Source organism: Amblyomma mixtum, chromosome 2, assembly GCF_055824585.1.
Source record: "Amblyomma mixtum isolate Tamu chromosome 2, ASM5582458v1, whole genome shotgun sequence".
Classification (NCBI taxonomy): domain Eukaryota; kingdom Metazoa; phylum Arthropoda; class Arachnida; order Ixodida; family Ixodidae; genus Amblyomma; species Amblyomma mixtum.
Genome location: NC_143013.1, coordinates 249,797,267 through 249,821,666, shown reverse-complemented (window position 1 = coordinate 249,821,666; position 24,400 = coordinate 249,797,267). Strand labels below are relative to the sequence as shown.

Here is a 24,400-nt window from a genome sequence, read left to right as displayed (position 1 = left end):
GACCCCAGCATGGCCTGCTCCAACCACACGTGCGTCTGCCCGTCTTCCGAACCGGTCTTCGATGGTGGACTTTGCAACTCCACAGGTGAAGAGACCGCCTTCCTTGCTTCTGGGTCTATGACTGGCACCATTTAGAGAAGTATTTTGTTGGAACCATTACAACGCGCGCTGCCCGTTAAGCCGCTCCGTCTGGTCTAGATAAAATCGGAGCTTGCCTCATCCAAGGCGCCTGTTTTTCACTGCTTGCGTTCTCTGTCTCTCGATTCCCTCCTTTCTTCATACATTTCATTGCGGAGTGGATTGGGTGTCCACAAAGAGAGTGCGAAGATTGCTCCCCGTTGCTTTTGATCGTGGCGCATTTCCTGTTGTATTTCTATCTTCATGCGAATAAGATTTGCACATGCTAATAAGCATGGCACGGTAAATGCAACTCTGGCAATGAACCTAGTTCCGAGCTTCTTGAATAAAGTTCAAGCAGCGCGAACACGTGTCGTCGGTGGCTCCGGTGGCTTGCCGAAGGCCAAACGTACCACTGCTTTTGAAGAAAACAACGAACGAGGTTTTTGATTACAGGACGGTTGAAAATACGTTCGAAAATTTCGCGGCGCTTATTAGACGTCGCAGAAAAGTTGTTTACTAAACCTGTTTTCCACAGGCCGGTTTTGTTTCTTCAGCCGAGGTGTCGTGTGGAATACCACAGTTGTCTTTTCTTTGTTTATTAGGGCTTCTCTGGCTAATAGGCATGCGCTGACGGTTGCATATACCCCTTTGTTTTTCTTCTGCTTTTCTAATCAACTACTTTAGGCGGTAACATATTCAGTAATATTCTAAATTGATCAACACCACAAAATAAACAAATTTAAAAAAAAATAAAAAAAATCCCCTGTGCCCCTTGGTTTCTGTGGCTGTTGGCTTCTGTCATATTTATAACGAGCCCCTCATTCCCCTTCCCTTGTTCGCTTAATTGCTTAGCGAGGGCCTCGGTTCTGGCAGCCTTGACGCCATAGGAAGCATAAGAGGGTTCTCACGCAGCTTCCACCCTCTCCGTTCGATGACGTTCTACGTCACACATGCGGTAAATCAGGACGTTCTACGTCCGCCGCTTATGAACGTGGGTGGCGCTGATGAACACTCTCAAGGTTAGGTTACTTGTAAACATAAATACCCCCGAAAGTAGAAGATTTGACAGCCGTAGCTCAGAGGTAGAGCACCGGACGCGTAATTCGGAGGTCGTGGGTTCGGATCCCACCGGCAGCGTGTGGTTGTTTTTTCTTCTGCTTTTCTAATCAATTACTTTAAGCGATAACATATTCAGTAATATTCTAAATTGATCAACACCACAAAATAAATAAATTAAAAAAAATAAAAAAAAATCCCCTGTGCCCCTTGGTTTCTGTGGCTGTTGGCTTCTGTCATATTTATAACGAGCCCCAAAATCCCCTTCCCTTGTTTGCTTAATTGCTTAGCGAGGGCCTCGGTTCTGGCAGCCTTGACGCCATAGGAAGCATAAGAGGGTTCTCACGCAGCTTCCACCCTCTCCGTTCGATGACGTTCTACGTCACACATGCGGTAAATCAGGACGTTCTACGTCCGCCGCTTATGAACGTGGGTGGCGCTGATGAACACTCTCAAGGTTAGGTTACTTGTAAACATAAATACCCCCGAAAGTAGAAGATTTGACAGCCGTCGCCGTAGCTCAGAGGTAGAGCACCGGACGCGTAATTCGGAGGTCGTGGGTTCGGATCCCACCGGCAGCGTGTGGTTGTTTTTTCTTCTGCTTTTCTAATCAATTACTTTAAGCGATAACATATTCAGTAATATTCTAAATTGATCAACACCACAAAATAAATAAATTGAAAAAAATAAAAAAAAATCCCCTGTGCCCCTTGGTTTCTGTGGCTGTTGGCTTCTGTCATATTTATAACGAGCCCCTCAATCCCCTTCCCTTGTTTGCTTAATTGCTTAGCGAGGGCCTCGGTTCTGGCAGCCTTGACGCCATAGGAAGCATAAGAGGGTTCTCACGCAGCTTCCACCCTCTCCGTTCGATGACGTTCTACGTCACACATGCGGTAAATCAGGACGTTCTACGTCCGCCGCTTATGAACGTGGGTGGCGCTGATGAAGACTCTCAAGGTTAGGTTACTTGTAAACATAAATACCCCCGAAAGTAGAAGATTTGACAGCCGTCGCCGTAGCTCAGAGGTAGAGCACCGGACGCGTAATTCGGAGGTCGTGGGTTCGGATCCCACCGGCAGCGTGTGGTTGTTTTTTCTTCTGCTTTTCTAATCAATTACTTTAAGCGATAACATATTCACTAATATTCTAAATTGATCAACACCACAAAATAAATAAATTAAAAAAATAAATTAAAAAATCCCCTGTGGCCCTTGGTTTCTGTGGCTGTTGGCTTCTGTCACCTTTAGAGTATGACACTTAAAACTCGCTCATGACATACCGCTCGACGCGACAATGTCTTGTTCTTAGTACCGAACTACATTGGCCTACTTCATTTTATGTTTTGTACCTCTACAAGTTTATTCTTCTCTAGCCACCTTGGGGAACTGATTTAAAACGCTGAAATTCTGAAGGGTGTGGCTACGAAACCTACCACTTTCCTTTGCACATGGCTCATAGTGCGATCATGATTAGGTTAACGCTAGGTTTTGAGGTAGTAAAATAGGGCGTATACGCAAAGTTTATACAGGTGATACTTCTCTAACGTATAGGAACAAATAAAAGCTTCTCGAGTGAAGCAGGGGCCATTTGCTCACTTCCGAGATGAAAAAGAAATCTAGAATAAAAAGAAATTGAACGAATTTGGCTTAGCTGTTCGTTAGAAACAGGAGGACAGCAGGGTTATCTCTTAAGAAGGATGGGTATTCTGAGAATAGGCTCCCAAGCTTTGGACTACCATTCAGCTACACTTGCTGTAGCTCACCATTTTAATGAAATATACGTAGTTCTACGCTTCATTTAACGTGTATGGCTGGTTAACGTGATATTTTGACTAAAGTCTGCCCTAACCGCTCATAACGCGTCATTTATTCCAGCAGAAAGTTTACATAGTTCGCTCAGCAGCAGCAGCCAAAGGTGAAAGGATAACTAAAGAGTAAAGAAAAAAAATTGGCTGTGGTTTGATCAATGGCCATCTCGAGTAGAATTGCGGAAGCAACGGCGCGGCAAACGCAGCGGCGACGCCATCTCAGGGGGCACTTTGACTGTCTAAAGTGCGTAGACGCGAAAGCGTTTTCCACACCACTTTGACTGCCTCTGTGGCACTGGTGGCGTCTCCACTGGATGACGGCACGCATAATTAAGTAATAATTACTAAGCAATGACAAATTACTAAATAATCTCTAATTACTGAATAATGACCAAATACTAATTAACTGCTAATTAATGCCACTTAAGCTTCGCCTTTACGAGTGGAACGCGACAGCGTGATGTAGCGCTGCCAGAGAGTCCACGGAACGTTACCATCCGTTCGGCGGGATGTCTTGCTCTTTGAACCCAAAGCTTTTTGATGAAAGGAAATGGAGCAGTAATTCTCTGTCATCTCGGTGGACACCTGAACCGCGCCGTAGAGGAAGGGAGGAAGTGAAAGTGAAAGAAAAAGAAAAAAAAGAGGGGCCGTAATGAAGAAAATGCAAATTGCACTTGAGGAAAGAAAATTACGCAGTAATTGTCTCACATATCTCGGTGGGTCGACACCCGTCATCCGTTTGTAGAGGAAGGGAGGAAGTGAGAGTGAAAGAAGAAAGAGGGCCGTAATGAAGAAAACGAAACTCGTATTTGAGGAAAGGAAATTAAGCAGTAACTGTCTCTCACTCGCTCCTCGAGCATGCGCAGCTGTGGCTCTCCGGGGCTCCGAGAAATCGCTGACACCTAGCGTAGTGTTGCTTCCGCAACAATAGCCCCAGAGGCACTCTCATACTTCCATAGCGTTCTAAAAACAGGGGGCCAGTGAAGATAAAACCGACATCCTCAAGTCCCCGCGTGCGAGCCGCCTTCATCCTCTTACTCAAAGTACTCTATGTACTTTGCAGGGACGCTCTTCCCGCTGTCGCTGGGTGAGGCGTGCTCCACCGACGCTAACTGCTCGTCCTCGGCCCTCTGCCTGGCCGGCCAGTGCGGATGTCCACCTGGGTTCCAGCCCTGGGACGAGCGAAACTGCACCGCCATCTACGCTGTCGGTATGCGTGCACCGTGCTTTTTTTTTTTACATAAAGAACAAATTATATTTACTGTGTGCACCGGCGTATTCGGCGCGCATGGGTGTTTGAGAAGGTGCCTTTTGGGGTGGCAGTGACATGTACATGTGGCTTCAATATAAAAGGAAACAATTCGCGGGCACTTAAAACAGTGATTAGTTCGTATGTATAAGTGAGGAGCACAATTTATTTACTTTTTTTTTCTAAAAATAGCTCTCCTAAAGATGAATAACACCCAAAAGAGGCTTTCAAATTCAGTGGCGTGAAAGCATGAAACTCCTCCTTGTTTGTATAAACTGACTGTTTTCTTTCATATCCCAGTTAGCTTTGCTTTTGGTACAGACCAGCTACAAGGCTGAAATGCCGGATAGTTGCCCTTGTGTTACTAAGCACCTGTCTCTACGTACAACGGTGCAGTTCTGTTTCTGACGTTAAATTAGTGTACAATTTCCTGACCAGGGGCGGTAAGGAACATATAGCTAACCTTATCGACTTACTCCATGGAATTGCTGCAAGCTGCTTTAATTAAATGGTAGTTTTATTTTCCATTTGTTTCTCCGCAGTTCACTAAATTGAAATTCTAATCCCCAAAGTACTTAGGAGTAGAGCCTAACGTATCCCACACGGCGAATGAATTACTAACTCATTCTGTTGCGGATTTGATGAAGTATGCATTGTGAAACTGCGCACCGCAAGAGGCATGGAAATAAGTGAGGAACGATGAGGATGCGTGTGTCCTCAAACGTATTTACAAGCTCATTTCACTGCAGCGATGAATGGTCGCTATATACTGCCCCGCGATAATGAATTGTTTTTCGCTTGCGCCGGCCTGGCTGCTGTGACGGCCGCGGTGACGCTCCGTTGCTAAATCCTCCAAGCTCATCCTTTCGGTGCCGTCATTTTCGTTCACAGCAAAGCTAAGGCTGGCGCTCATTTGATTGTCTGGTAACTGCGGAATGGTATATTGGGACCGTATAGAAGCGTATCTTTTTTTTTTCACGAAGTCTGCGTGCACTTTCGTATACGCATTTGGCTTCTAAATTTCTACCTCAAAAAAGAAATTAATTCCTCGCAGCTATGCTGGATGATCTGGCTGCCTGCAGAGCCGCAAGTGCATCCGTACCGAATTATACTCTCGGAGGCGAAAAGAGAGTCTAAAGCTCTAAGTGGCGATGTTTCAATCACCCTGGACGGCGAAGCCGACATTCGATAAGCCTTAATCGCCCACTGTCGCTGAAAGGAATGTCAGAATCCTGTAACTATTGCGTAGCGATAAACGTCGGGAGTTTGGTGGAAATGCTTAATCAGGAGCTGCCACATACTTTTTCAAACGTGGTACGAACCAACTATATGTATCATGATTTGAAGAGCAAATTTGGTTTTGCGTGAGAAAAAAATATTAACTAAAAGAGGCCAAAGGACTACATTCTAAGCCGCTGCAAAGCAATCGTTGATCGTTTGGTTTCTCTTTCACTTTCAGCGCCCGCCCACTCGTGGACAAGCCTTCTTGTGGCGCTTTCGTGCGCTGTCCTGGCCATCCTGATGGTGCTCAGCATCTGCGTCCTCGTGCACAGGTTCACTTTTATTTCATACCACTGATGGTGGTTCATTTTAATGCCGCCATCGCAGTTCGAGCAAAGATCGCCGTGGCTAACGCGCTTCGGAGTCTTCGAGGTGGTTCAAAGACATACTTCCGTCAAACATTAGATTCAACCCCCACCTTAAAAAGAAAGGCAAGCATGTGGTCAGGGGCGAACGCACCCATTGGGAAACCGATGGGTACCCGTAGGCACGGGGAATCGAACCCAGCACCTCCTGCACAATAGGACGATGCTCACTTCACTCGGCGACCTCTTTCTGTTTTTCTGTGCCGGCTCACCCCAAGGCAACACAACACGAAAACGTAAATGCATTTAAAAGCAAGAACTATGTTCTGATAGACGCGACCACTAGAGCATCACTGAAGTCCTTCCTTTCGTTGGCTTTTGCATGACTCCTCAATTAAGCTCGTGCAACATCCGTCCATTTCACTGGCGCTTCAACGTGGGTAAGGGGCGGGGGCATCATCCCGGACAGTGTCTCGGCACTCCTGTGGCCCCAGGGCAGTGGATGGATGGATGGATGGATTGGAGCGCCCCCTTTGAAACGGGGTGGTGGTAATTGCCACCATGCTCAGCTTTTCTTTATTTATTATTTTTTTTGTTTACTGTGTTGGCAATTCTCATTAAGATTCTCCATCACCTTTGCCTACGGCTTCCTACAATTCTAACCTTATGCCACATCTCTGCTTTTCAGCCACCAATCCTCCAATCGCTTTTTGCTAACTTTTTGCAGTGCGTGCACCCGTGAGCGAACTCTGGCGAGCCTCTGTGTATACTTCGAACAGACGGGCTTGACGTCCCGTCTGTTCCGCGCCAGGTAGTTATTCTCAGTGAAAAAACGCTCCGCTTGTGCTACCTTCGGACGCTTTACAGCTGGGTGCCCCCACACCAGCTTATCTGTACAGTGAGCCGCGAGCGTGTGCTTTTGTCTTGTTCTCCCTTTCTTTCCTCGGGACAAAACACGGCACGCGCGCCGCATTTAAATATTTATCTCTGAGCGGCCGGCCTGCGGCGACCAAGTGAGTGTGCGCATGCCCTTTGCACCCCCACGAACAAACGGCCCGCGCGATGCCCTCACTGGCGCAGGGCAACGCATCTGGGCTGGCCGGTAAGTCATCGCGTGGGCCACAGCCGGCCGCTTCCCCACCACCACGCAATTTGCTCGCCCGCGCACCGCATACTCTCAAAAACCTTGCGCGGGCGGCACCCCACATTTATTTTTATTTCAATACCCTGTATTTGTACATAGTGTATATTGCCGCCCTACCCCTATCCTTTCTTCTATCGCTCCCCCTTTTCTTACCTTCTCCCTGTCCTCTCCGTCTCATTTTATTCCCGCTAGCCGCAGCTCAGGTGCTTCAGGCATCGATGGCAGATGCCGCGGCTAGCAACATCTGTTCCTTCATTTTATTGCGAAAGCAATACTGCTCTCACTTTCGAGCCATTAGCGTGGTCGCGGCGCTTCCACCATTGACCTTTAGCTGAACCCTGTGGTGACGTCACGCCAGACAGTGAGAGACAGGGACCCAGCTCGCGCGGTTAGCATGGGCGCGGCGGAGCTGCCACGGCGCACTACGCAGCTGCCGCGAGAGGGCGCGTGCACACACCAGTGGGACGTAACTAGGTGACGTCGCGCCAGGCCGAGAGACAGGGCCCCAGCTCTCGCGGTTAGCATGGGCGCGGCGGAGCTGCCACGGCGCACTGCGCAGCTACCGTGAGAGGGCGCGCGTTGCTATGACGTCACACCAGGGGGATAAAGGTGGGGGAGCAGCTCGGTTGCTCCCAGTTGCCGTGGTGGAGCTACCTCGGTATGTTGGATGATGTGTATAAGGCAAAGCTCCAACGAAATGCAGCAGCCAGGAAACGCCGGCGCGCTTAAGAAACAGATGAAGAGGTGGTGGCTGGGCTCGAGCCAGTAGGCAGGTCCGTGCATTTCCTTTTCATCATTCTCCCAGTCACAACAACAACAACCGTCGACGCAGAGCGGCGGTAGACACGGCGGATGCGGGCTGAAGAAATGGATGAAGTTGCTTTCGCAATTTCCGGGCTTAACCAAGCAGAGCCTCTGCCAATATTTTTTATTTTATTATTACCAATAAATAAATAGCCACTAACAACATAAAGGGAAAACATTTGCAATGAGCGTGACAGCTGGGAGAGGAAACCCGGTACACATGGACCTCTAAAGTTCTGCTCTGCTTGCCACCGCTCGCTCTGCAACGCCGCTTGCCTCCTGTAATGCCAATGTCTGCAAGGCTTCTTTTTCGGTTTGGTTTGGTTTATTGGGGTTCAACGTCCCAAAGCGACTAAGGCTATGAGAGACGCCGTAGTGGAGGGCTCCGGAAATTTCGACCACCTGGGGTTCTTTAACGTGCACTGACATCGCACAGTACACGGGCCTCTAGAATTTCTCCTCCAAAGAAATTCCAGCCGCCGCGGCCGGGATCGAACCCGCGTATTTCGGGTCAGCAGCCGAGCACTATAACCACTGAGCCACCGCGGCGGCTCTTCTTTTTCGATCGTCACCTGTAACCGCGTTTACGTGAATGTGGCCGTAACAAGTCGAACTCATCAGCACACGTCACTGTAACATCATGTGTCAGCAGCAAATAAAGCGCGTCAGATTGTGAATCCCCCATACCTTGTCCTTTCGCCTGTCAAGACACAATGTGTTGGCATCGACGGTGAGTTAGGGCATGTAGGCGTGCAAGCCTTCACACATTCTGCAGCGGAAGCCAGGTAGAGGTGTTTACAGACACCACGTGAGTTAGTCGAGCCTTTTGTTGAGCTCTTGTATACGAAGCACTTTCTGCAGCGCGGCACTGTCGGGAGTACGATGCGGTACCCCACGCAGTTTTGCCGGTGAAGTTTATCAAAGCGCTCTTCTCTTCTCCCACGTGCTCTCCGTGACAAAATCACCTTAGGAGCGAAAAGCTACATCGGCATTTTATATAGGAATGACGCCTTTTCACTACAGCACAATTTAGGCCTTTTTATCGGGCGAAGGAAGTGTCATAACGCTTTCCGTCGGATTGTTACAAATAGGTTCCACTGCCGCACAACAGTCGACAGAGCAGTACAGCAAGAAATATGGCAATAACACCGAGGGAGCAGTTATTGCTAGGTGTGCAGCATGCCAGTCGAGCTTTCTTGTTTAAAAATATAATATTCATCCATTTGCCAATAACAGAGCAATGGCCTATGGTTGCAGCTACTGAGTACTGGAGACTTGTTCCCCACCTCGTAGTTTGAACACATTGCGATCGTTTGCTGCAGCAGCGGTGTTCGGCTGCTGAGACAAGGTAGTAAGATGGAATTGACGTCACAGCGGCACAAATGCTTTTGCTGTGTGATCATGTGCACTTAGACCATGCGGGTTAAATAGACTGAGGTGGTACCAACTAATTTGCAGCACTCCTCTAAAGCATCGCTCATAACCCGCAATGCAGCAATTTCTCCTTTTGCGGTAAGCACAATGTAATAAAACACGACACTTGGTCGTGCCAAGAGTGATGTCTTATACCATAACAGGTCAGCGCCAAGAATCCCCTGCTAGAGTTACCTGGCAGGATAAGAACGCTCTGGTGGTCACTATAGCAAAGCCAACGTGCTGAACGTCAGAGAAACCTAGAAGGCCTTGAGGCAATCAGTCACAAGAAGGAAACTTGGGTGACGATAAGTTCACCTTAAGAGCGTGACACCACAGCGTTAAATAGTTCCTACGGTGGCTTGTAGGTAATATGGCGCACCGTTTTGCACATATCGAGGCGTTTGTTACCGTCACATACTTATTTATTACACATCATCGTCCACATTAATCAGTGACGCTAATTATTCACTCTGATTTACTCAGTTTTGTTGTAATGTAATTCGCCTAATGTGTCGTGTGTGGTGCTTGTACACGGACTATATATTTCCCATTAAAAGAATATTCCTCAGTGATGCAGAGCTAAAGGCTGCCCTGCTGCCTAGCCAAAGGACAGCGCGGTTCGATTCCGCTTAACACCGTTTTTCTTTTCAGCGAAACTCTATCAACGGCACTGCCCTTTCGACTAATAGAGATTTTCCAGTCCCGCCGAAGCTGTTTTCCGCTGAACGGGGCCTATAACACTATCGCGGTAAAATGTGTCCCGTCGTTGCCGAACAGGACCTGTAACACTATGGCGGTAAAATGTTTCCCGTCGTTGCCGAACGGGCCCTGTAACACTATCGCGGTAAAATGTTTCCCGTCGTTGCCGAACGACGCCTGTAACACTATTGCGGTAAAATGTTTCCCGTCGTTGCCGAACGGGCCCTGTAACACTATCGCGGTAAAATGTTTCCCGTCGTTGCCGAACGACGCCTGTAACACTATTGCGGTAAAATGCTTCTCGTCGTTGCCGAACGGCACTATCGCGGTAAAATGTTTCCCGTCGTTGCCGAACAGGACCTGTAACACTATTGCGGTAAAATGTTTCCCGTCGTTGCCGAACGGGCCCTGTAACACTATCGCGGTAAAATGTTTCCCGTCGTTGCCGAACGACGCCTGTAACACTATTGCGGTAAAATGGTTCTCGTCGTTGCCGAACGGCACTATCGCGGTAAAATGTTTCCCGTCGTTGCCGAACAGGACCTGTAACACTATTGCGGTAAAATGTTTCCCGTCGTTGCCGAACGGGCCCTGTAACACTATCGCGGTAAAATGTTTCCCGTCGTTGCCGAACGACGCCTGTAACACTATTGCGGTAAAATGCTTCTCGTCGTTGCCGAACGGCACTATCGCGGTAAAATGTTTCCCGTCGTTGCCGAACAGGACCTGTAACACTATTGCGGTAAAATGTTTCCCGTCGTTGCCGAACGGGCCCTGTAACACTATCGCGGTAAAATGTTTCCCGTCGTTGCCGAACGACGCCTGTAACACTATTGCGGTAAAATGCTTCTCGTCGTTGCCGAACGGCACTATCGCGGTAAAATGTTTCCCGTCGTTGCCGAACAGGACCTGTAACACTATTGCGGTAAAATGTTTCCCGTCGTTGCCGAACGGGCCCTGTAACACTATCGCGGTAAAATGTTTCCCGTCGTTGCCGAACGACGCCTGTAACACTATTGCGGTAAAATGCTTCTCGTCGTTGCCGAACGGCACTATCGCGGTAAAATGTTTCCCGTCGTTGCCGAACAGGACCTGTAACACTATTGCGGTAAAATGTTTCCCGTCGTTGCCGAACGGGCCCTGTAACACTATCGCGGTAAAATGTTTCCCGTCGTTGCCGAACGACGCCTGTAACACTATTGCGGTAAAATGCTTCTCGTCGTTGCCGAACGGCACTATCGCGGTAAAATGTTTCCCGTCGTTGCCGAACAGGACCTGTAACACTATTGCGGTAAAATGTTTCCCGTCGTTGCCGAACGGGCCCTGTAACACTATCGCGGTAAAATGTTTCCCGTCGTTGCCGAACGACGCCTGTAACACTATTGCGGTAAAATGCTTCTCGTCGTTGCCGAACGGCACTATCGCGGTAAAATGTTTCCCGTCGTTGCCGAACAGGACCTGTAACACTATTGCGGTAAAATGTTTCCCGTCGTTGCCGAACGGGCCCTGTAACACTATCGCGGTAAAATGTTTCCCGTCGTTGCCGAACGACGCCTGTAACACTATTGCGGTAAAATGCTTCTCGTCGTTGCCGAACGGCACTATCGCGGTAAAATGTTTCCCGTCGTTGCCGAACAGGACCTGTAACACTATTGCGGTAAAATGTTTCCCGTCGTTGCCGAACGGGCCCTGTAACACTATCGCGGTAAAATGTTTCCCGTCGTTGCCGAACGACGCCTGTAACACTATTGCGGTAAAATGTTTCCCGTCGTTGCCGAACGGGCCCTGTAACACTATCGCGGTAAAATGTTTCCCGTCGTTGCCGAACGACGCCTGTAACACTATTGCGGTAAAATGCTTCTCGTCGTTGCCGAACGGCACTATCGCGGTAAAATGTTTCCCGTCGTTGCCGAAAGGGACCTGTAACACCACGGCGCTAGAAGTACTTTAGGTGATACGACGACGCCCCCGGAGGCGAGACACATTTGTCCCTACTTCCCTCGTCCGCCTCCAGATGGCGTTAGCGTGATTCGGGCCGCCCGTGCCCGTTGCCGAGCCAGTTTCACGTTCCGTCTTACGGGTGATCCAGTGAACTCTGGCGCTGCGGCGTTGATTTACGCTCTTTAAGCGGACAGTATTAACGTTGCACGACACTGTTGTCGTCGCTGAACGCTTTTGTTTGCATTGCAAGTGAATATAGGCGGTTTTGAACGCGAAATCGGCGTTGATCGCGATGTGCCGAACTTCGGTCGCCACAGTGTGGTGCTGTTGGGGCGGCGCATTGTGATTTGATATGTTCAGCTTTTACCATTTTAATCTTTATTTTTCACTTGCCCAATGCCTCCAACTCAGTTTCATGAGGGTGGATAACATATATCTATATTTTTAATGCTTGAAGCTGGTACTTGTGTAAACTGCAAACAAGCTGCAGAACCGATTCCGCAACACAGAGGAAATGAGACAAGTGACAGAGTTTGCGATACACATGATTTATTTTGACGAATGCCAGTGAACAGTAAAGTAATCATCAGCGATGCTAGCAGTTCTTGACAAGTAACAAAGACGGCAGTTACATAAATTTAAACGAAATATCTACAGCAACGGCAGAAAAAGACAACACACATGGAAACTCTGAACTCTAAACGTAGTTCTGTACATCTTTAGCCATAGTCCTATACACAGTATCATTTCATGACAACCCATTACGTTGTTCAATAAAAAGGCAGCATGCCACTTACGCCAGCTTTGAGAGTTTGCGAAGGTATTCCCTTTTGTTGGGCTCATTTTTCTTGAGCTGTTCGCAGTACTGGCGCATTCGCAATCCGACATAGTAGTGCCACACTTGTGCCATTATATCTCTTTTATGTTCTGGACACGGAAAAAAGAAACTGAAGTTTTCTAGCGCGTAGTCAATGGTGATGTCATACACTTCTTTGTCATCAGCGTGCTTCTGAAATATTTCTTCTGTCTGCTTCGCAAAGTAGAAGAGCGCAGAGTGAGGATGTTTAAGCCCTCCACAAGTTTTGCACATTACGAGAGCTGCTTCAGGCTTTCTTGCCACATTATCTGTTGCTACTAGGCCAAGTCTACACTGTGAACAGCCCGTGTTTTTCAGTAGCTTCCTGGACAGAAAGCCTGTCACATAGTAAACAATGAAATCTACCACACTGGTCGTCATGGAGACATTTTCAAACAAAGCCTCGCATTCAATTTCGTTCTCCACATAGCCATCAAGTTTTGCCTTAAGCTCTTCTAATCGAGACTGACTGGGCGCATCTTCTAAAAATGCAGCTGTCAGATCTGATAGTCTCAGCAGACGCGGTTCCTCTTTAGCCTCCAACTGGCAGTTCCCGTACTTAGGCGGTTTCATAAGACTGTAAATAGACAGCATGTTGTAAAGCTGCAGAAAAGTTGGGAGACAGGGGTGTTCATTTTGGCCACCTGCATGACGGATGACGCCAAAAAAATTTTCCAGAGCACCTTGATTAAATTTTGCTGTCAGGACGTACTTGAAGTCGCATTTTTCCAAAAGGTGTTTAGAAAGCTGCATTGTGGAAAGTATGGTCACTCGAAACCGTTCAGCAGTTGAGTCTGATAAAAAGTTATGGCGATCAATTTTTCCAGCCTTGACATCCTTCTTCCACTCATTCAGCCACTGTAAAGAAGACTCCAGCACTATAAAGCCCTCGCCACCCAACCTCAGCCCTTCGTTTGGATGTCTGCGATTTAGTGCATCAAACAAATTATTAATTCTGTGAACTCAACTGTGCTTTCTACATTTCGGAGTCGCTCTAATCCTCTCTTGGAATAAAACTGCAAGCCGTTTGCACCGCTCATACTAAAAAGCTGAGTAGCCAGCTTTACCCTCATCTTTTCTGTATTAGTTTGATTCAAATGAGAAAACGACAGGTTTGGACATACCCTGAGTCGGCCTTGAGCTTTCATGTCCGCCACAAAGAGCTTATCATAATGCGACCAAAACACTCGGCTCCCATTCATGCTAAACATTTTGTACTGCAACAGGCGATTGCGTACACATATTTGATGAGATGTGGTGCGTCCGAAAAAACAAAATCATCACGGTCGTCACATGCAGGGTTCAAAAAGCTATTTCTAGCGCCTTCTAAAACTCCTGTTACACCGAAATGCTTCCACATTGACCGGTTGGTTGCAGCACCATCACACACAATTCCATAGACAAGTGCACAAGCATGCATCTTCAAGTAGAAGGATAGCCTTCATTATAAGTTGTGCCAGTATTCTCCCTTTCGTTGGTCCACGGCTTGCAAAGACTGCAATAGGTTGGAAATAATTTTCACCAAAAGAACGGAACGCGAAGACTAGTCCATGGTCTGCCAATTGGTTGGGTGCTTGTACCTCGTCTCCGAAGTCCGCATGACCAATGTAGGTCATTGTTCTCGCATTAACTTTCATTTCCTTGCGGACATGGATCTCATAAAATATCAGAATTCCATGCCGCTTAAAACTATCCTTTGTCGCCAGCTTTCTTTTGAAGGCAGAGAGGAAATGGGTGTCAAAGCCACAATTAACACGCACCATAGATAAGTACTTCCTTATAGTTGATGTGCAAGGAAGTGGTAAGATGTTGTCTCTTAGGAAAGAGTACCCTGATGGACTGCGTATATGCAAGAGAAGACAGAGCAAAAGCGATTCTTCGGTGTAGCGTCTGCTCTTTTTGTTCGTGCATAGTGCTAAAATAGTGCGGCGATGGGACACCGTAGAACCGACCGGCCCGACACACAGCGGCGCCCTCTCTCGGCATTCTCGCAAGTTCGTCCGAACGTTCTACGCGGCGGGTGCACGCCGGAGGCGCGCCGTCGTATCGCCTAAAGTACTTCTAACACCGTGCGTAACACTATCGCGGTAAAATGTTTCCCGTCGTTGCCGAACGGGACCTAACCCTATCGCGGTAAAATGTTTCCCGTCGTTGCCGAACGGGACCTGTAACACTATCGCGGTAAAATGTTTCCCGTCGTTGCCGAACGGGACCTGTAACACTATCGCGGAAAAAGGTTTCCCGTCGTTGCCGAACGGTGCCTGTAACACTATCGCAGTAAAATGTTTCCTGTCGTTGCCGAACGGGACCTAACACCACCGTGTTAAAGCGTTGCCCGTCGTTGCCGCACGGGACCTAACACCACCGTGTTAAAGCGTTGCTCGCCGTGTCTGCCGAACGGTACCTGTAACACTATCGCGGTAAAATGTTTCCCGTCGTTGCCGAACGGGGCCTAACACCACCGTGTTAAAGCGTTGCCCGTCGTTGCCGAACGGGACCTAACACCGCCGTGTTGAAGCGTTGCCCGTCGTTGCAGAACGGGGCCTAACACCACCGTGTTAAAGCGTTGCCCGTCGTTTCCGAACGGGACCTAACACCACCGTGTTAAAGCGTTGCCCGCCGTTGCCGAAGGGGACCTAACACCACCGTGTTAAAGCGTTGCCCGCCGTGTCGATGGCTGTCACTATACCGTAGTATACGTTAACGGGTGCTCGTCTTGCCTTTTGCAGGAACTTGGACGCCCGTTGGGCCAAGAGCTACGGTAACACGAAGCAGCCCGGGAGGTTCCTCGTTTCATCCCAGGCGAGCGCTGGTGACGACACGGGCAGCACACACGTCGATCAGCCGCAGCCGTCCCAGAACACCGACTCGATGCTCGCCCGGCAGATGGACACCGAGCTGCTGGGCGACGTCTGGCAGCGGGACTCGTTGTTTGTGGCGGGCGAGCGTTCCACGGAGCTGAGCGATTTGCGAGGCCTGTGCAGCGCGCCGGAAGAGTCGTTCGTGCGGCCCGTGCTGAGCGGGGAAGAGCTGTACGAGAAGTACCCCCACCTGCGCGACATGATACCATCGTCGCCGGAGGCGAGTAGCGAAGGACCGCTGACGGCGTCCTTGGGTACTCCGGTTCGAGCCGACCAGCTGAGTGCCAGTTGGATCACAGTCGAGGTATAACTCGTTGCCAGAGACGTTAACGTGCTATAGTATTCACTGTTGGCGGAAACACGGGAGCCCGTGGCCTCGCGTAGTATCAGCGAGTTCTAAGGGAATGCCTCATACGCACAATGCCTAACACGCACTGCGCATAAATGATTGTTCCTCGGCACATCATTGTTACTGGCTGATAGTTCACTAGGTCACCGGCTGCCCGGTCCATTATTAATGTCGTATTGCGTGTGCTTTTCGTTCTGAGTCGCAGTGATAGAACCATGAAGGGCATCTAGTTATGTAATTGCCCTGGATATTTTAAAATGGCAAAGTCGTAGAATTAAAATACCTGGTTGCCTACAAATAATGCCTATAAAAATCATGTATAGCTCTACATTGGTACTAAAGTCACCAGATTGAATTTCACGGGCACAAAACGTTGAAAAATGGAGTATTTGACCTAATGCAGTTAGCAAGTTTTAAACAAGACTGTTATAGTTAGAATAGCGCTTTCACCGCAATTGTATTGCAAGTAATAGTGTGCATCGGAATAGAGCTAAGGCGTGTTAATCAGCAGGCTGGGTAACTATTATAAATAAACTTTTTAACAAGTACAGGTTACCTCGAAATCTATCGCGAGGTTTGTAGCTCACCATAAGTATGGCATGAGTATTGTGGAAAATGCCACTAAAGCCGCTGAGCAGCGCAAGGAATTTTTAGGCCGGAGAGAGGCGAAACCGAAAGCGAGCGTGGCACCCCATTAGCTCCATGTTGGCGTCGTGGCCTTGAACCGGTTGGTCACGTGGTGCGGAGCAGCTGCTGCCGCCAGCGAAACAGAGCTGCAACAGCTGTGCGCATGCGCCGTGTTCAATGGGGGGGGGGGGAGTAGAGAGGGGGAGAGGTGTCGCAGCTGTATAAGTGGGCGGCTCTGCGGAGCTCTGGCGTCACTCCAGGTTTAAGCAGAGCTGAACCACAGCCATTTTTTTAGAGTTGCTTGGAGCCACTTGGAAAGTTGCATGCTTGAGAGAATAGTCACTCTTAAGCCCTCGGCAGTTCAATTTGACAGAACATCTCTGCCTTCACGTTTTTTCCCATTCATTGAGCCAATTCAGAAAAGAATCCAGACCAAAAAAATCTTGACTGTGCAGTTTTAACCCTTCCTTTTGATGTTTCCGATTCAATGCATCGAATAAATTGCTCATTTTCACAGTAAAATCAACAGTGCCCTTGACATTATCTAGACCTGGCGTACCTCTTATGGAATAGAACTCTAGCCCATTGGCAACGCTGAGGCTGAAAAGCAGTGTTGCTAATTTCACCCGCATCTTTTCAGTATTTGTTGGGTTTAGATGTGAGTATGAGAGTTTAGGACAAACCCTCAATTTGCCTTCATGCTTAGTGTCTGCAACGTATAGCGTGTGATAGTGTGTCCAGAAAACACGGGTTAACACAAAGCACTTTTTCCCCATTTCTCTTGCCTTCAAAGAGACGACTTGACTACACGCATGAAGGAGATAACCCTTGGCAACCAAACACCACCACACAAGTGAAATCATCACGAACAAAGCAAGACACAAACGTGAAAAGCAAGCGCTAAAGCAGCACGTTACGAACACAGCGTAAGGCGCCAAGCCCCCTCGGCCCTAACGCCATCTGGTGGCGTGGGAGGGAAATGGGTACTGAATTTCCTCTCCGGCCGCCGCGTGGACGGCGCGGTGAGCTGTATCACCTGAAATATTTCTTACACCGTGCTTGGAGCTCTCACGGCCGCGCGGTTTCCGTTTCAACTCCAAGCTGCCCCGAAATTTCTCGCGCTGCAGTGGCGACGACAATGCCGTTTTGTAATGTCCACAAACCTCTACTGGTATTACTCACGATAGGTAATCGAGCCTCTCAATAAGTGAGGACCTTAAGAGAAATAGTTAAAATTTAACACGGTAATATTAGTTAACCAGCCTGTTATAGCTAACAGGTCTCAGATGTATAATAGTATAATGATGCGCACACCACCATTGAAAATGAAATTGCCTCAGGAGCACTCTTCTAACTCAAAAAGTATATTTTTAAAATTGCTGACACTCTTAAATGATACACCCTGTAGCGTACTAAATATGGTTCTCGTTTCATGACGGAGGTGCAGCGTTGCTAAAATGAAATATTAAAATTTTAAACAGTTACACAATTTACAAAAGTTAAAACTTATATTGCGAATGGTTGATGTAAACTGACCTTCTAACATTTGTTAAGACTCCCGTAAATCGTTTATTTTAAATACACGTAGTCGTCCGCATTCCGCTGTTCCTGCGGCGTACCATTCCATTGTTACTCTGAACAGAGTTAGAGGCACCCGGACGGAATCTTCTCTAAAGAAGGCCGCAAGTGCGGAAAACCTGCATTTGAAATAATGGGTGCGCAATCGCGAGCCGAATCAGACCTTAATGACGCATGATACACGCATTCTTCGGTTCAGAAGCGTGCGATCTCTTGCGGGTCGGACACAGACAGGTAGCGTGAACTGCGGTAGTGCTCGTGACTCTGAGTTTTCATTCTGCTAAATTGTAGTGCTATTTTTAATGCGAAAGAATTACTAATCTCTTTACGACTAAAGCCTGCGGCCTGTGTTAATTTGTATACTCGAAGACAATACAGAAGATCCCAGTGATGTCTAGAAAATAGGGTGCTGTCAATAAGCGCCCGCAGGAAGGGCAGAGCAAGCCAAGCACCACCATTTCAGACAATCTTACACATGTCGTTCTTCTATATACACTCCCACATGGCCGACCTCAGTGTGGTACCAGTCTTAACAACCACATTAGTACCAAATTTTTGAGCAGCCGTTTGCGTATAGCCTTCCTGGTGGTGTTATACGATGTCTTGTTGCCTATAGCTTACATGCGCTAGTTAGTTTGGAGGCTAGCTGCGACAGTAATTCGAACCGACTACATGTGCACCTTCAATTGTATCCCTTGCCAGCATCCTTAACTCTTCTCTTAAGCTGCGGCTGGTGTGTCCACCGAGATGACACAGTTACTGCGCCACTTCCTTTGCTCAAAACCAATTTTCGTATCAAAATTGTGAGTTGTGTCATACGATTTATAGTTGCATATAACACACTTCTCTTATGTTGGAGGACAGCTCGCGGCAGGTATCCGAACCGATATAGGATAGGGAACCTTTGAATGTCCAACAGAAAGCGGGTAGCTAGAGGTTTACCCGCCTATCGAGAGCCAAGACGTTTCGGCCGTCGTCTAGGCGGGTAATTAGAGGGCTACCCGTCTATACGACGGACGAAACGTCTTGGCTCTCGGTCGGAGCTTAGTACTAAGGCCGCCCATTGGTCTTTCGACTTTAGGTGTCGTCCCTCCCGGGTGGCATGAGGAAATTCCCATATTATGTGGTCCAAGGTGGTACTAAGTACGCAGTTTGCGCATTTTTCTGAAGATTGCCCTGGGTACATAAGATACCCGCGGGCCGGGTTTAGAATTGTGTAAGTTTGTAACCGGCTCCAGCTGATGGCTTGGTATCTGGTTAAGAATCTATCCGCTGGAGGAAGTCTGGCTCTTTGCAAACGATAGTGCTGTGTAATTTCTCTTTATCCCACCATGCGATCCCTGTCAGTGAAGACCACCTCGCTCGGGTCCGCCTGGAACCCTGGGGATAACTCGTGGGCTGTCTCATTACCACGCAGGGATGCATATACTGCTGTCCTGAGTAGCGTAATTTTTCGGTCTCTTACATGATGGCTTAGAATTGTATTCGTCAGGGGGGGACCAGACCCAGGCCGAAATTTAGCATGGAAACATTGGAGTCAGTGATGACATACCTCGCTTTTGTGCCTACTCAAGCTGGTACTGGACAGGGTTAATTGGAGAGACATGGGAGAGGCCTTTGCCCTGCAGTGGGTGTAGTCAGGATGATGATGATGATGATGATGATGATGATGAAGATGGTACTATGGCAGCTTCCTCTGCAGTCTCTGGGTTACCCGAGAGTATACAGGCACTTATTTGTAAGAGTTGTTTATTATTGACGAGCACGAGGATCATCGTGTTCTCACCATACTCAGCGGCATCCACATAGACCACGTCCTTGTGTTTGTAGAACTGGAAGAGCTTCTCAAACGATTCTGCTCATTTGGGCCGGCGCACTGAGTGATGACTAAGATGCATATTCCTGGGTAGTGGTGGTACAATTATATTGTTCTGAATTTCTCCGAGCATGTCGAATTTGGAAGCTGTTTTTTTGTCTCGATTCAGATGGAGTCCGTCCGTCTCATGTGCCCTCAGAATTTTTGTTTGTCTCGCCTGGCTTGCAGCTTTTGACCATATTTCTGTTATAGGCTTTCGCTATTTATTTTTTCATGGGCTGTTGTCATAGCAGACTTAACTAGCGGACAAGCCGAGTTCTCATCAAAATGGGACTGCGCAGAAAACACAAGTGTTTTTTTTATTGTTAACGTCCTCACGAATATTGCATTAAAGAGGAAAGTAGTTAACGTTTAAGTGAAAAATGAAAAATGCAAAAGTAGTTATTTATTCTGCTTGGTGCTAAGGAAACATGACTTTACTTGCCCCGAGCTCTCGCAAAGCTTCTATTCTAAGTCTTTCAGGCACAAAGCACGCATAAGAGAAAAAAAAATGGCTGTGGCTTAGCTTGGTTAAGCCCGGTAATTGCGAAAGCAATATCCGTAGCTACGCCATGGTTCAGCTGGTAGTGTAGCTGGTGGTGGTGCTTGTGGTTAGACTTCTGGTGATGCATCGGTTATACAATCCAATCCAATCGAATCCAATGCAATCTAATCCAATATGCTAATATGGTAGCTACCGGCCTCGCTACGCGACGGGCCGAAAGTGCAACTAGTATGGCTTTTGCAATAAAATGAAAAATGCAAAAGTAGTTATTTATCTTGCTTGGTGCTAAGGAAAAGTGACATTACTAGCCCCGAGCTCGCGAAAAGCTCCTATTCTTAGTCTTTCAGGCACAAAGCACGCATAAGAGAGAGAAAAAAAGTCCATGCTAATAATGGTATGAGCGATAGCATATCCATGTTCTTGGTTCATGCCTAACCTCCACCTCGCACCTTCCGCAGTCCAGAGAAATGAGCGAGCTACCCTCGGCACTGTCCTCGTCACCGAGGAGGCGGAAGCGAGTGCCAAAAGCCGGGGCCGCACCCAGGCACGTAGCCTTTCCTGCCGAACCGACCACTTCCATCGCTCTAGCAGCGGCTGCCGAAAGCGAATTCCAGGTGCGTGTAAGTCAGGTGCAAGAACAAGGGAAACCGGTTTCGTTTGCGTGAAGCTGAAGGAAGTGCACTTTTTGAAGCGAAAAGCTTCACTACCCGCACCACAGCTGCGCATGCGTGAAACCAAGTGACGTCACACGTGGCAGAAATAAAAAATAAATAAAGTACAAACAGTACATCAGGAAACTCTCATATCTCGGTGGACACCCGAAGTGCGCCGTAAGGGAAGGAAAATGAAAAGAAAATTGGTTTTAAGGAAAGGAAACGACGCCTGTCTCTCTCATATCTCGATGGATACCGGAACCGCGCCGTAAGGGCCTTAAAGAAAATGAAATGAATAGAAAATTGGTTTTAAAGAAAGTAAAAGCCTGTCTTTCATATCTTGGTGTACACCCGAAAGGAATGGGCGCCACAGTACGTCTCTACAGCAACCTTCTAAGACAGCACCGTATTCACTACACGCTCGGCTCCTCCTCCGCCTCCGTACAGGCGGTGTGTGGACGGCCGAACGCCTCCACCGTTATCGTGGTGCTCCCAGTGCATTGTGCGCCAACTGCGACAGCTATGACGTCAAACCAAGCAGAACTGCAGCTTTTCGCTTGTATATGCAGGCTTAACCAGAGCGAAGCCATTGCCTAATTTTAAGGCGGAAGCCTTTAATGTCTCATCGTTGTAAGCAGCAGTTGTCGACAGAAATGTCACGCTTTTCAATTGGTCGGAATGGTCGTGACGTCACAGTGCGCGAATTTCAAACGGGACCAATTATACTTTGGCTAGTAACCATGCAACCAATTGAAGGGATCGTATAGTGATGCTCCAAGTAAGTGGTACTTAGCTTAGTTAACTGCTTAATTACCCAATTAGCCTAATTAACTTTTCTAGTCAGGCCATATAAATAAATAAAACCGAGTAGGAAAGTGGTCGAGCTCGGGAATCGAACCCCGGTCTTCGGAGTGCGAGACGAGCATGCTATCCACTCCGCCATGCCAGCTCGATGGTTTGGAATGAACAAAGACGCGTCTAGTGAATACGGTGTATTCGCTCACTCCCATCCTCGTCCCTTCCCTTCCGGCGAGGTTTAGGTGTCCACCGAGTTATGAGAGACAGATACATTTCCTTTCCTCAAAAATCAATTTACCGACGAGCGAGATGTAGAACCGTATGGGCGATGGCGTTCTATGGACTCCCTGGCAGCGTTGCACTCTTAGAGGCGAAGCTTAACATCTTAACCGCACATTAGTGACCGCATTTTCGGTCAAAAGAGTGCCCCCTCAATTTTGACGGGTGTCGACCGAGATATGTGCGACAGTTACTGCGTAATTTCTTTTCCTCAAATACAATTTACAGTTTCTTCATTACGGACTATCTTTCTCTTTCTTCTTTCACTCCCACTTTCCTCCGTTCCTGTACGGTGCGGTTCAGGTGTCCACCGAGATGACAGAGAATTACTGCGCCATTTCCTGTCCTCAAAAAGCGTTGCGTTCAAAGGGCAAGGCATCACGCCGAACGGGTGGTGGCGTTCCGTGGACTCCCTGACAGGGCTACAACACGCCGTCGTGTTCCACTCCTAATGGCGGAGCTTAAGCGTAATTAATTAGCAGTTAATTAGTATTCAGGCATTAATCAGTAATTAACCATTAATTACATGATTTGTCATCACTTAGTAATTAGTACTCAATTATATGTGACGCCACCAGTGCCACAGAAGCAGTCAAAGTGGTGCGGAAAACGCTTCCGCCTCTACGCACTTTAGACAGTCAAAGTGACCCCTGAATTTTTTCAACATGCATGTGTGTCGTACTGGGTAGCGTGGTTGGCATGCACCCGACTGGAATGTGTCTATTTAGAAGCCCGGCTCAGGGAGGTCGTATCAACTCGGCTATATATCATGTTCACGTGAACTCGAACAAACATAGCGAGCAAAACCCAGCCCGACCCCCAGCGACGCCCAGCTTCGGCAAGGGCAGTGCGGTCGTGCAAAGGCGGTGTCCAAGATCATCACACGTTGAGGTTGTTTGTATTCAAGGCATGACTGCGCCAGTAAAACTTTGCATTCTTCCCTTCACTAACCCCTTCACTAACCCGACACTTGTCTTGACCTTGTCTGCCAAGCCTAGTAGCATTTCAGTATTCAAGTAGCATTTCAAATGTATTACACTCTTTTACCAAACATTCTACAGTTTGTTTCTGCCCAACACGCGGCTGATCTCTGCTTTGAGCATACTGTCACGTAGTAGTGACTGCAGTCGGGCGCAGAGGAACACAGCGAGAATGTCTTCGAAACGAAACTCTTTATTCGGGCTGACTTGCGCCCGCAAAGAACTGAATCACTCGGCGGCGGCGTAGCAACAAGCGTGCTCGGCGGTCGTCGAACAGAATGCCCGCCGCTGTCCGCCGTGCTCTATTTATAGCTGCTAGCGAACATTCGAGATAAAGCTTGGGAAGTTACTAGAACATTCTGGTACAACGTAGAATCGGCTCCGCCTGGATGCGATCAATCGAGATAAATCTAGGCGCGTCTTGCGTCACAAACGAAGCGATAAAGCGGCGTGCCGGCAGCCTTGAAGCATGAACAAATAAACACAACAAACAAACGCTACAAAGATTCGCGGCAATATTGTGACAGAGTTCTTTTCGTATTCCTCACCGGGCAGCCGCCCTTCGTCACGAGCAGTTCGGCGTGGAGCTCATTTGGCAGCTCGCTGGACTACATGCTGGAGGTGCCACCCGTGGAGGCTAGCGTGCGGATTTCCTCCAGCGTCACGGACACCGCCCGCCGTGAAGTCGACGGACGCCATCGAATGCACGCAGAGAAGGCCAAGAGACGGGACGATGCGGCGAAGCCGTCGACCTCGGCTAAGCCTTCGAAATGATGGCTGGCCAGCCCCCAATACACTCGGCCGCCTCTCGTCATGGCTGTGCCAGGAAGGGAATATGAATTGTTTTCCAAGCGAATATGTTCTGTCAACTGCGGAACTTACTTTCTTGTGCATTGATGATTTCGAATAAGAATGAATGTTATTCATTAATCTTTTTTCTTATGCGGGTGTTCGAGAATTAAATGGCTGTAGCCCTAAGAAGGTAGCACTCTCTCTATCTGCGAAGCTGTAGACAGCGGAAGAAGCAGCCATCGCACTTGCTTTGGCCCACTCCATCATTGCCAAAAACGTAGCAGAAATTTGCACGGATTCCCAGGCCGCGTACCGCCACTACCTAAAGGGCGTGGCGACGCCGGCAACACATCGTATTCTTGCCACAGTCACCTCTCTCGACCGAACGGTTACTCTGTCGTGGGTCCCTGGGAATGCCTCGATCCCCGGTAATGAGCGCGTTCAT

At 48.2% G+C, this 24,400-nt stretch overlaps 1 protein-coding gene across 1 annotated transcript; it reads left to right on the top strand.

Annotated features, from left to right (window-relative positions):
* The first annotated feature begins 9 nt into the window (after positions 1–9).
* LOC149363455 (uncharacterized) lies at positions 10–23,937 on the top strand. The gene is made up of 6 exons (XM_089569923.1): positions 10–85; positions 4,047–4,193; positions 5,692–5,785; positions 15,408–15,843; positions 20,912–21,067; positions 23,719–23,937. Exons 1-6 carry the CDS (start codon positions 10–12, stop codon positions 23,935–23,937), a joined length of 1,128 nt encoding a protein of 375 aa, XP_089426049.1.
* The last annotated feature ends 463 nt before the right edge of the window (positions 23,938–24,400 follow it).

What these genes read in the sequence shown, in the direction of transcription:
- LOC149363455 (XM_089569923.1), top strand. Translation starts at nt 10, where the DNA reads ATGGCCTGCTCCAACCACACGTGCGTCTGCCCGTCTTCCGAACCGGTC. An exon ending in TGGACTTTGCAACTCCACAG is followed by an intron (nt 86 to 4,046) that starts GTGAAGAGACCG and finishes TGTACTTTGCAG; the next exon opens with GGACGCTCTTCCCGCTGTCG. An exon ending in ATCTGCGTCCTCGTGCACAG is followed by an intron (nt 5,786 to 15,407) that starts GTTCACTTTTAT and finishes TGCCTTTTGCAG; the next exon opens with GAACTTGGACGCCCGTTGGG.